This window comes from Zalophus californianus, chromosome 3, assembly GCF_009762305.2.
Source record: "Zalophus californianus isolate mZalCal1 chromosome 3, mZalCal1.pri.v2, whole genome shotgun sequence".
NCBI classification, from domain to species: domain Eukaryota; kingdom Metazoa; phylum Chordata; class Mammalia; order Carnivora; family Otariidae; genus Zalophus; species Zalophus californianus.
In genome coordinates, this window is record NC_045597.1 from 156640598 (window position 1) to 156652948 (window position 12351).

Consider the following 12351-nt stretch of genomic DNA (forward strand, 5'->3'; position numbering starts at 1 on the left):
CCACAGGCAAAAAAAATGAAATTGAATCCTCTACCTCACACCATACAAAAAAGTTAACTCAAAATAGATCTTAGATCTAAATGTAAGAGCTAAAACTATAAAACTCTTAGATGAAAACACAGGAGTCAATTTTTGTGATCTTGGGTTAGGTAACATTTTCTTAGATATGACACCAAAAGCACAAGCAACAACAAAAAATACAAATAAACGACTGCATCAAAAAATTTAAAATGTTGTGCTGTAAACAATACCATCAAGACAACTCATAACATGAGAAAATATTTGCAAAGCATATATCTGATAAGGGACTAGTATTCAGAATATACTGTTCAAAGAACTCTCAAAATTCAATAATACAAAGACAAATAATCCAATTACAAAATGGGCAAAGAATCTGAATACATATTTTTCCAAAGACGATATACAAATGACCAATAAGTACATGAAAAGACGATCAACCTATTCGTATGTAGAGATAAAGAAACTAAGATCCAGTAAATCTAAATGACATATTTCAAGTTAGTCAGGTGGTTAGTGGCCAATGAGGGCTAGACTAATCTTGTATAGAAAAACCATTACAGGCCTTGGATATAGAAAGACGTGGGTTTGTATCCAAGAGTTTACTTGCACACCTAATCTCTTTGAGCCTTAGTTTCTTCATCTATAGTAAAACCTATCCCATGGGGTTATTGTGAAAGTTAAATGAGCTAATATCATATTCTTAACATAGAGCCTGGCATCTAATAAGCCACTATTAGTAGTATATTTCAATATTCTATGTACCCTTAGCATAAGAACTCTATGGGATGCCTGGGTGGCTCAGTCGATTAAGCGTCTGCCTTCAGCTCAGGTCATGACCCCAGGGTCCTGAGATCAAGTCCTGCATTGGGCTCCTTGCTCAGCAGGGAACCTGCTTCTCCCTCTGCCTGCAGCTCCCCTTGCTTGTGCTCTCTCTCTCTTTCTGACAAATAAATAAATAAAATCTTTAAAAAAAAAAACTCTATGGTATTTAAGCATGAAGCCATGTATGTGTCTCTGGTGGTGTATCCTCTGCTAGATCACCTGTGATCTAATCAAGACATACATGTATGTCTCAGTCTTGAAGAATACTAGTAACCCCAGCATCTGGCCTGGAACTCTTTCTCCATCAAATGTCAAAGGACTCTCATTTCCAAAGACAATCCCTCCCAGTAGAGAACAGTGGTAAAGTCACACTGATAATGTTTGAATCCTGGATTCCTCACTTGCTTGCATACATTATTCAACATCTCTAAATTTCAAAAAAATGTGGATAATAATAAAACCCACCTCATAAATTGCCAGCAAGTATAAATAAGACAATCCATGGGAAAGTACCTTGTACAGTGCCTGGCACATGGTATGAGTTTTAAAAATGCAGGTATCATTGTTATCATCAGTGTCATTGTCATGATCATTATCTTACCTAGAAAGCCTGATATTGTTCTTATTCTTTAATTAATAGTTAATTAGAAATATTTTATTTCTATTCTTTTATGTGAGCCAAGGACAGCGTTTACCTTAGAACTTCCAAAAAGAGCATACCAGATCTAGAATTCTGTGAAATTTCACCCAATTTAAATCCTTGGCCTTAAGTAATTAGAAAAAAAGTCTCTCCCCAAATTAATAACTGTCAAAGTGCAGTACAAGCTTCATCACCACCTTGTTTAAATATTGTGAAAGATTCAAGGCAACATATGCATTAAGACATTAAGAGAGGTCAAATGGACCAAATCTAGGAGCTATTGCTGGTGAAAGCACCGGAGGGGAAAAGAGTGGGGAGGGAGTCTTCATCTGTCCAAAGCAGAGATTACTAATAATTGGGAAACTATAGGTGACAAGTTTCATTCATATATCAAACTTGTTTTGAGAACCTGGTATGTGAAACGCACTGGGGTAGAAGAGGGGGTAATTAAAAATAAATAAAAGAACTCTCAAGAGGGGGAATCATCTACTTGGGAAGATAAAACATGCTAATGACTATAGCATGAGACAGATGTGGATAGATGTCATGAGAAAAATACAAGGGAAATTATGTGGGGACTCAAGAAAGGACTGGTTACCTATGCCCAGATTGCTAACAGCAACTCACACTCTATGCTGCCCTTCAATGACGCATCTGAAGGCCCCCACCTCCTCGACAGTGGTAGGAAATCCTACCATAGGCTCCCATGGCACCTTCTACAACCTTCATTATGATTGTTAGACATCCATCCCCCCTACTCACTGGTGAAAGGCAGGATAAGAGCACAGACTCTAGACCTGGAGTGCCTGGGTTCAAATCCAATTCTATCACTTTCTAATTGTGGGACCTTGGTCAATTCACTTAACCATACTCTGCCTTAGTTTCCACCCCTTTAAAATGTGGATAAAAACAGCAGCTATCTACAAGGCTGCTGTGAGCATGAAAGGAACTAATCAAGTGTTTACAACAGTGTCTACCACACAGTCAATTCTATATACTGCCTAATGCTGCACTGGGTGTCAGCTTTTATCATTGTTCTCACAGGGGCATGCACGTATGAAGTACGTGAATGTGTGCTGATGACTAAGTAAATGAAAATATGAAAAGAAAAAGAAAATGTTGCACTTGAGAAGAGACCAGATTTCATAAGTCTGAAGAGCTAAATTTCAGAACATGCCCCTTGAGAAGCATTTCCTTTCACGTAGCTGAGGATTTGGATACCCTATTCCATGTCAATTCTAAAAATCAGTCATCACTGTGGGAAAATAATGTTGCAGTGTTTAATAGCTTTTGATGTTATATGAAGTGAGGAAAAAGTTTACTCCCTTTAAATGTTCTGGAAGCAAAGCAATTCGTTAAAAAAGGGAGCTAAAATGTCAAGGCTGGAAGAAAACCTATCAACCTTGGAGGATAAGAACTATGATTTCCAAAATGCAGTCAAAAGCAGTGCAGCCCAATAAAGACCTAGCACAAGCCTGTCCCAAATGTTCCTTTAAGTTATTTTAGGTCCCTGGAAGCCAGTCATTTGCAAAGGAAGGATGCGGGTGGGGAAGACTCACAGGGAGATATACCTGCTTCAGCTAAAATGTCCCGCTTAGGTAAAAATCTTATTCAAGTCCTAATGCACAAAACAGAGAGATTAGACTAATGTGATAAGCTTTCAGGCCTGTTTGATAATCCATTTTGTCCACAAGGCTGGGGGTCCTTCTCTATCTTTCATGCCAAACAGCGTTAAAATGCAAAGCCACCAGTAGACTGTGAGGTCAACTATCTACCAGCCCACACTCAAGGTTCTTTACAATGCCTACAACTTTAGGTTGAAACCTCCAAATAAGTCTGAAACCCTCAGCAAGTAAAATGGACAGCTGTGTTGCCCACATAGCTGAGATAATGTTTACCTCTGTTTAACTATGGAAACTTTTATAAAGGCTATGAGACAGAACTCGCTCTTAAGAATACATCATAATTCTTCTTAAGTAGTGTCCTAAATGGAACTTAAACTTTTCTCAAGGTCCAGGATTATTAATAAGCAGCTCTCTCCTGAAATGGCTCTGGAAAGTTATGACTGGCAGGAAGGGACTGTCTCACTATGTATACACAAGCTCCTGATCTTCTTTAGTGAAGGGTACAAAGTGACTTAGCAAGTTAAGTCTCAGGGCAGAAAGACAGGGCAGCATTATCTCAACTTGGGCTTTCCCTGGACCCATGGCTCTCCTTAGGACACAGGTAAAATCTTGTCAAGAGTTGAGAACAGAGCTGAATTCCTGGCATGGTACTGCTCTTTTATACCCAGGTATAATACCATCAGTTACTTCCCAAAGTCTTTACTTGGACCATCTATGCCCTTCCATTCAGTAGGATGTTTACAAACACTGGGCTCTCAGGCTGCTGAACCAAACTTAGCACCAGCAATGTGACATCTTTCTCTGGGAGGAGAAAGTACTGGAAGTGCCAGGTGGCCCTGCTTCCCCTTCCCTAATGTCCTGGAAAGGCTTCCCTGCCAGGGACATAATCACAAATCCATTCTCTTTCATCTATTCTAAACTTCATGCTTGAGACTTCTAATCCTCTCTGGGCTAGGAATTATAAGTTTATTAAAGAAATTTACAGAAATCAAGTCAATAGTTTCATTGAGAGTCTGAGGGCTCTTCCCATGCATTAAAATACATGCTCTTTGTAACATCTATTTGGGTTGGTTATAGGTTCTCAGATAAGATTGCTGGAAGCTGAGCTCGAGACGAGTAATATGCTACTGTGGTATTATTGCTAGAGGTTACACTGAGGGAGAATGGCATTTATTGAGTATTTTAACATTTCATTTGCTTTGAATGCTCTTTCCCTTATACAGTTTACTCCTCACTTTGTTCAGGTCTCTGTTCACATCTAGCCTTACCTGGGGGGCATTCCCCCGCCACCCTGTATAAAATAACTCTCCACTCCTGAGACCCCATTCTCTGATTTTTTTAAATCGCAGCAGTCGTCAGCACTTGGCATGCTATTTGTGTATTTTCTGTCTCTTTCCATGAGAATGGCAGTCCTATGAAGTAGCTGGCTTATCTGTTTTGCACAGGTGCTCTATAAATATTTGTTGAACGAATGAGCAAAGCATGATTAAATACTTTAAATATCATGTCATTTTAATCCCCTCCATCCTTCAAGTCATGCATGTCAAGTCTTCTTACAGCTAAGGGAACTGAGGCTGGTTACTCAATATACAGAGAGCATGCTGTGGTTAAGAGCATGGACCCTCGAACCAGACAGCCTGGGTTAGAGCGCAGCTCAGTCACTGCCCCTCTCTGTGATCCTGGACAAGCCACCATACCATTCTCGACCTAAGGCTCCTCATTTGTAAATGTCATTAATAATAGCAGCATTGCCTCACAGAGTTCTTGTGAGGACCTTATACGTATAAAGATCTTAAAGAGTTCATGGCCCATAGTAGGTACTAAACCAGAGTTAAATACATAAAATCTTAGCCTAGAAACACCTTATAAAAATTACTAACTTTCTCATTCTGATTTCTTACTTATAACCACAACCTGATCACAACCCGGCTTTCTGGTGCATCTGTCCATGAAGGAAGTGCAGCCATGGTTACTCTGGTCTGTGTGACACTGTTACATATTTTTCATCATACGTGAATTCATCTGTGAGTCTTGTTTAATATGCTAACAAAATCAGGGTTCTGAACCAACAACACCAAGGCCACAGTGTAGTTGTGTAGTTGCTCACTGACCTCCTAGCCACTTTCCCCAAACAATACCACAACTTTTAAATCAACTATCCATCACACAAGCTGTATAACTAAGGAGGAGGACATGTCCCAGCCTAAGAAATCTTTTCTCTAAACAGCAGAAAACAGAGAGAGATCACAGGCGGAAGACTATTTAGGCAAAAGGGAGTATTTCACCAAACAAATGCCCTCGCACCTGTCCACTCCAGACACTATTTCAGAATAGCATAGTAACTGTTTGTAGAAACAACCTGCTTGTCCAGGTTTCACTTGAACCTGGACATAGAATGTCTCACCTCACAAAGGGCTTTTAGCCCTCCCTTGAATGGCTGAGCCAATGCCAAAGCCATAAGCAGCCCACTGTCATTCAGCAGCTTCCCCACAGCAACTCCCTCATGTTACCTTGCCCTGATGATCGTGTTTCATCTCCCAGCCCCTTGGCAGCTCCAGCTGTTTGTTGGCGAACATGTTGAGGAATCCCACAAGATCTCGGTTATGCTGGTAGCGTTCAAAGTGGTGGGTGTCCCGCCGGACTTTGGTGATCATGTGCTTCAAACACGTATTGTTTGTAAACATGCGGTAGGCACTCTGGAGGAAAGAATAGAGAGCCCACATTAACCTGCTTGGGACCTGCAACAGCAACGTGCTTACCAAGCAACATAAGCCATATATAGTCTTCCAGTGGGCATAGAAGCTTCAACGTAACTCTAGACTCACACATGGAAACAGCAGGCTGAGCACAATATTTTGATCAAAATAAAATAGCAAGACTACAGAAAGTAAGGTACCTTCATGGATGATGTCTAGTTTTCTAAAGAACAAGAATGCTTGCTGTAGAATCTCATTCTACAGGGGATGTTAGGTTCTAAAGTTGGTCTTAGGCAAAAATCGCATAGTCATAGTCACACCATGTCAGATACAAATATACCACATCACAGTGAGCCCCAACATAGCCAATTTTTCCTCCAGCACTAGAAGAGATGATTGGTCTTTGGGTGAGTGCCAGATGAAGCAGCTGGCATACATTTGCAGCCAAGTTGTATGGAAAAATGCTTGGCCATATATTTGAATATCAGGAGTATATGCAATGGGCTGAGTTGCTCTCACTGAGAGTCAAATTCAACTGAGACCACAGGAGATAAAGGTTTTTCATTTTATACCTTCTTCGAGGCATAATCTCAGTGAATGGAATGGCAGGCAGAACTGCCTGGGCTGTATATGTATTTTTTTTCTTTATTTTTTCCGTGTGTGTGTGTGTGTGTGTGTGTGTGTGTATGTGTGTGTGTGTGTATGGCTGAATTTATACAGTTGAAATGCACGTTTAATAAAATCCCACTATACAACCACACAAAAAAGTGATTGTCTTGTAAAAAATGCTATAGTCTTCATCTCTATGATACGTAAATGAGATTCCAAAAATTAGCTGTAAGCCATGAGCAATCCACATATAAGTTAGTCAACAAATACTCATTGCATAATATCATGTGCCAAGAAGTAGAAAAGGAATAACTGTATGGAGCTATTTCTCTGCATTTTGAGAAGGAATATGATATTCATGAAATTGACAAGGTTGTGAATGGTCTATTCCAGAATTCTATTCTTCTCAGATAGATTCAAAGGATTCTTCTTACCTTTAGTATCCCAGAGCCACTAGATTGAGTCTGGAGGCCTTCAGGCTTTACTTCATGGGTTCTGTTATTTGTTCAGTCTAAGACAGACCAAAGCAAACCCAAAAGAAACCAGAATCCCTGGAAATAATTTCATTTTCATGAACATTTACTGTCTTTGCTCTTCCCAGTACTGTTGTAGTTATTGAGGATGAAAGATAAATGAGTATGAGGACAGTTAACATTGTTCCTGTCTGTCCAGTATTCCTCAAGATGTGTCATATTCTGGCCAAAGCATTTATTGATGATGGGAGTCCTTCTAGAGCTTTCTTCCCTTTGGCAGTTATCATAGCAACTGGTGATGTTTGAAATAGTTGCTCCCTAGTCTGGGTCCCTGGGTCCCTGGGTCCCTGAGTAACTACAGGGATCAGAGAACCTTGATGACCCAATTTGGGATGAGAAACAAACCTTTGTCAGCTTAAGCCACCAAGATTTGTTAGTTTCTGTTATTGACACATAGCCTAAACTTTATAACTTTTATATAGTTTTTCTGATTGATTCCATCATTATATACTTTTTACTAAAATATTTTTGTCCTATCAAAACAAAAGGAAGAAAGGAAGTAAGAGAGGGAAGGAGGGAGGAGGAAGGAAAGAAGGAAGGAAGGAAGGAAGGAAGGAAGGAAGGAAGGAAGGAAGGAAGGAAGGCAGGCAGGCAGGCAGGCAGGCAGGCAGGCAGGCCACACTGAACTATCCTCAAATACTAGTGCACTAATTCCTTAGTACACCTGAGAATAAAATACTTTGAGGTTGTATTTCAACCTGACAGTCTAAATGAGAGGAGGTTTTGATGGCTGTGAGAAATGGTTAGGTTCAGAGCACAGTGAACTGCCAAAGCAGGCAAGCCTACACAGGGGCTCCAGGCAATTAGAGAGCATGAGAGAATAAGAAAGTGATACCATGAAAACAGAGAAGGAGACCAATAAAAGAAGTTGGAAGTTGTCAGAGACAGAAGTCAGCTAACTAATAGTTTAGCCTGTGGCTGACCCTGCCTTGGTGTTTTATGCACAATCAGCAAGGCATCTGTTTTTTGCATTTGGCTCCATGCTGCTTATGTATTTTCAAAGAAGCCATTGCAAGCTTAGAGGCCTGAGACCACACTAGGTCGAGTGGCAGTTGGCAATGAGCTTTCAAGTCATACTCCCTAATCAGTCTCTTAGGGACATGTTATTGTGGGATAATTCTGTCAGATAAATCATTATATTAACTGTTGTTCTAAATAGGTATATCTCTTGGCCCCCCTGATTTCTTCCTTCCCCCATTAATCTAAGTAAATAGGCCACATCCTGATTCTTTATCTGGAGCACCAGAAATGCTCCTCTTTCAGCTAAAGAGAAGAAGGAGAACTTCATTAGGGCAAGAAGTAGTAATTAGGTGAAGGAACCTGTCCCAGCCCCAGGCGTGAAGTAATTCCCTGGGGTTGCACAGCTCTTTACATTCAGGAGTCTTAAGGCCAGTCTTATAATTAATTACGTCCTTTCATTTTCCTCCTCTCCTCTCAGTAACACATGTAACATAGTGCGAAGCTCGAGTGATCTGTGAAAAAAGCATCTACCAAAGTAAAGTAAGTGCAAGAAAGATTTCTTATCAGTAACTAGCAAAAGATCTTTGGAACCATAGCTTTTTCAAGTCTGAACAACATGCACAAGACGGTAAGTGTCCATATAAAACCCTTATGGCAAATGGAAACATCCCTTCAGGCTGCTAGATCTTTATAAGGAAATTATATATATATATAGTTTTGTGACATTTATACACATATGTATGTTTATATATGTTTATATACATATGTTTATCTTTTTGTTTTTAAACATATACTATTTTTGAATATATATTTATATATGTAACTATATATGTGTGCATATATATATAAATATAAATATATACATGTATTTCAGAAAGAATATTTATACTCCAGTTCATATGGAACTATTCTAGTCACAGCCCTGTCACTCATAGACAGAGACAAAGAAAATCATTTAATCTCTGCCTCAGAGATTAAATCTTTGCTCAGCTGTAAAGTGGAATAATAGTAACTGCCCTGCTTTCTTCATATTCATGTGAGACTCAAGTCCAATGAAACAAAGGATGTAAAACTGCTTTGAAGAGGTAAAAATCACTATAAAAATACAGAGTAGAAGTAAGTAAAGGAATATATGAGGGATTATACTTACCATACCTATGTTATAACAGATGAATGATAGCAGTAAAATTGTTTTCTACTTTTTAGGTCTTTGAAGATCATGGGCCAGCATCCCACTTACTATTAACTAAAGAAGGTTTTCATAACCTTTCATTAATTATGTCCTAAGCCCTGTGCTAAGCCCCGAGGATACAGAGATGAGCACAGCTCCATCATTCGAAAGGATGGGAAGGAACATTATAGGGAAATGTGGAAGAGTTTCCCTGGAGGCAGAAAGCAGAGTTTGGAAATCAAAGGGCACAGTAGCAGTGAAAATACTGAAACACAGAGAGAACTAGCAGAGCAAAGAATGAGAGGGATCCCAGCACTCGAGAAACACTCAACAGGTAGGATTCGACTACAAGAGCTTCGTCTTCTGGGAAGCAGATACTGACAAAGCGGTGGGAGAAGAGAAAGGGGCATTTCATTCTCCCTCGGTGGTTCTGTAGTTCTCACCAGGTGAGGGTCTTTTCGGTGTTCGGGTTGTTGTTTTGTTTTGGTCTTAGAAAAAAAGATGCAGTAAATATGGATGTGACTTTCTACCTGAAGCCAAAGTAGATTAGGAAAGAACAAACAGGCCCTGTTTCATCACATGATAAAGTCTCAGGGTAATGCACAGAATGATCTCGTCTGGGAAGCGGCTGCATATGGAGTCACTAGCAGTTCTGGGAGAGCTGGGAACTGTTACGGTGGATGGAACGCCTTTAAATGGTCTCTCCTGTGATTTAACAGGTCCCCTTTACTTACTGCTTCTCTCCTCCAAAACTCCTTTCCTAACCTTATTCTTGGTTGTTTCCTGTTTTCCATGCAAGAACCTCATGGTTGAGTGAATGATCAACTGAACTTTAGTGGAATTCTGTTAAGATAACATTCGTTTGAGCTTAATGTGTTTTGTTTGGTTGAGTGTTTTGAGGTGTTAGAAATGAAAAATACTGAGAGGAGTTGAGGGGAATGTTATTGCCATTTGGCAGCAGAATAAGAACATTATGTAAATATTCATTTCTTATCAATCGACCACAGTGCAAATAATAATCCTTTTTTCTTTCTCCTGGCATCTTCCTTTCTTTTCTTCTTTCTTTCTCAATCATTTTCTTTTTCTTCTTTCCCTCCTTTCTTTCTTTCTTTCGTGTTATAGTGACCATATGTCCGGGATTACCTGGCCCAGTCTTGATTTCATCTAATTTTGTTATTTTCAAAAACATAGGTGAGTACATCAAAGCTAAATAAAATCTTTCATATTTCATAAATCCTTTATCAGGAACAGGTATACTGAGGGGCGCCTGGGTGGCTCAGTCAGTTAAGCATCTGACTCTTAGTTTTGGCTCAGGTCTTGATCTCAGGGTCATGGGATGGAGTTCTCCCCACCCCCGGTCAGCAGGGAGTCTGCTTGCCTCCCTCTCCCCCTCCCCCTGCTCACACATGTGTGCTCTCTCTCTCTCTTCCTCTTTCAAATAATAAATAAATCTTTAAAAACAAAACAAAATAAAAAGAATAGGTATTCTGAATCCACACTTGGAAACTATAATCACTCATCTACAGTGAATGTCTCTCATGTTCACAAGGGATCAGATCTAGTCATTCATATACCTTATTCACAAAACAAAATTTATTATGAACAAAATCAAGTAACATTGCTTCCATAAAATGTATGCAGGGATATGAAAATAGCCCTGTCTTACACAGTCTGTATTTTTAATCATAAGGGATTTTACATTACTTTCATCTAGCTAAAGAGTAAAATGGAGGAAAAATTTAACTTATTAGCAAAACTAATTGTAAACTATCAATTCATCTATTTTGCAATAGCAGGAATTCCTGATTTGTAAGAATACATTTTTGTATTTTTGAATAATATTTTCCCCATTAAGTACCAAGGAGTTTAGATGGTAGAATTAATGTATTTCTACCACTTAATAAAAGCCAGAATAATTTTTGGCATGTATGCTGGAAACATTATTCAGTTACATATCAGGAGACATATTTATGTATTACATTAATTAGACAAACACAGTCACACCAACTATAAAAGACATGACACTAATAATTAAATCTTGAGTTTTCAGAATTCGTTTATGAATACAATTTTGGAAGAAATCTGATCATACCAGCAGAGGGCAGTAGTATATACCTTAAAGCAAACACGATGCAAAAAAATACAAAAAACAATATTTTGTTTTTCAAGTTTTCCTTTAAAGCTATTACAACCATATATCTACTTAATTTCATTATTTTCAATAAAAATGATTAAGTTACTATTACATGAAATCTATTTTTTATGATTCTTTTAACATAAACTGATTATCTTCAAACCATAAAAAGATAGAATTAGGAAAGCTTTTAAATTAATATACTCCTTTTGTATGTTGAACATTTTCAATAATATAAACAGGGAGTCTACTGAAACAGTTATGGATAATAAACAATTCAAGCAAAAAAAAGACTAGATAATAAATCCTAAAATTAGGAAACCAAATAAAAGTTTGCTTCATAACATTTGTTACATAATTTAGGGAAAAAAAGAGTCCATCAAGTAATACCCTCTGCAAAAAAAACCTGTGCAACTTATTCCCATAAATTCATACCTTGAGATCATTAGCAAGATAAATCCAGCTACTTTAATTTCTTCCATAGATAAGTCAGGGAAATAAGACTTCCTAAACCCAACAGAATTTAAATTTACACAAATGCATAGATGCACAGCATGGATCATCTTTTGTGGCTGGTAACAAAGACAGTTCAGGTAGGAAAAAAAAAATTAAAATGCTTTAGAGAGAATACTTTAAAATCAAGATTGGCTTCCCAGCAAAAGATGTTTTGAAATCATGCCCAAGAAAAGGGAAAAACAATGAAAACATGAAGACAAAAGAAACAAAAACCTTTAAGCTGCTGAGCATTTTCACATTGTTAAAATCTGTTATTTGTCCAAAGTCCAGATGCGTTACTGTTGTGACAGAAGCAGTGAGGTCATTTAACGCAACATCTCTTTATTCTAGGAATTCCAAAGTTACAGGGTCATAGGCCAATTGCATCAGAATCACTTAAGGAACCAACCAAACAAACAGATGCTTGGGGACTGCTCCAGACCTAATAGACCAGGGCCTCTAAGATCTGGGAGTCAAGAATATGCATTTATTTATAGACCTTGACCAAGTTTAAAAGCTACAGCCTTTTACCACAACCCAACAACTGTGAATCCAGCCTCTACTTGAAACAATGTAGTGATGAGGAAGTTGTACCCAAGAAGGCAGCCTGCACTGGCAAGTTGGTGAGGTCATACTGGCAGCTTA

General features: G+C 38.6%; 1 protein-coding gene across 9 annotated transcripts in view; it reads right to left on the minus strand.

Annotated features, from left to right (window-relative positions):
- HECW2 (HECT, C2 and WW domain containing E3 ubiquitin protein ligase 2) overlaps window positions 1-12351 on the minus strand; it is a 353828-nt gene that overhangs the window by 95097 nt on the left and 246380 nt on the right. For all 9 annotated transcript variants that reach the window (XR_003519441.2, XM_027591370.2, XM_027591366.2 and 6 more), the window contains one exon: window positions 5619-5804. Coding sequence is in view for 8 of the 9 variants with exons in the window: in XM_027591370.2 (XP_027447171.2) it covers window positions 5619-5804 (186 nt within the window). In the remaining variant the exon portion in view is untranslated. The remainder of the gene's footprint in view (window positions 1-5618; window positions 5805-12351) is intronic.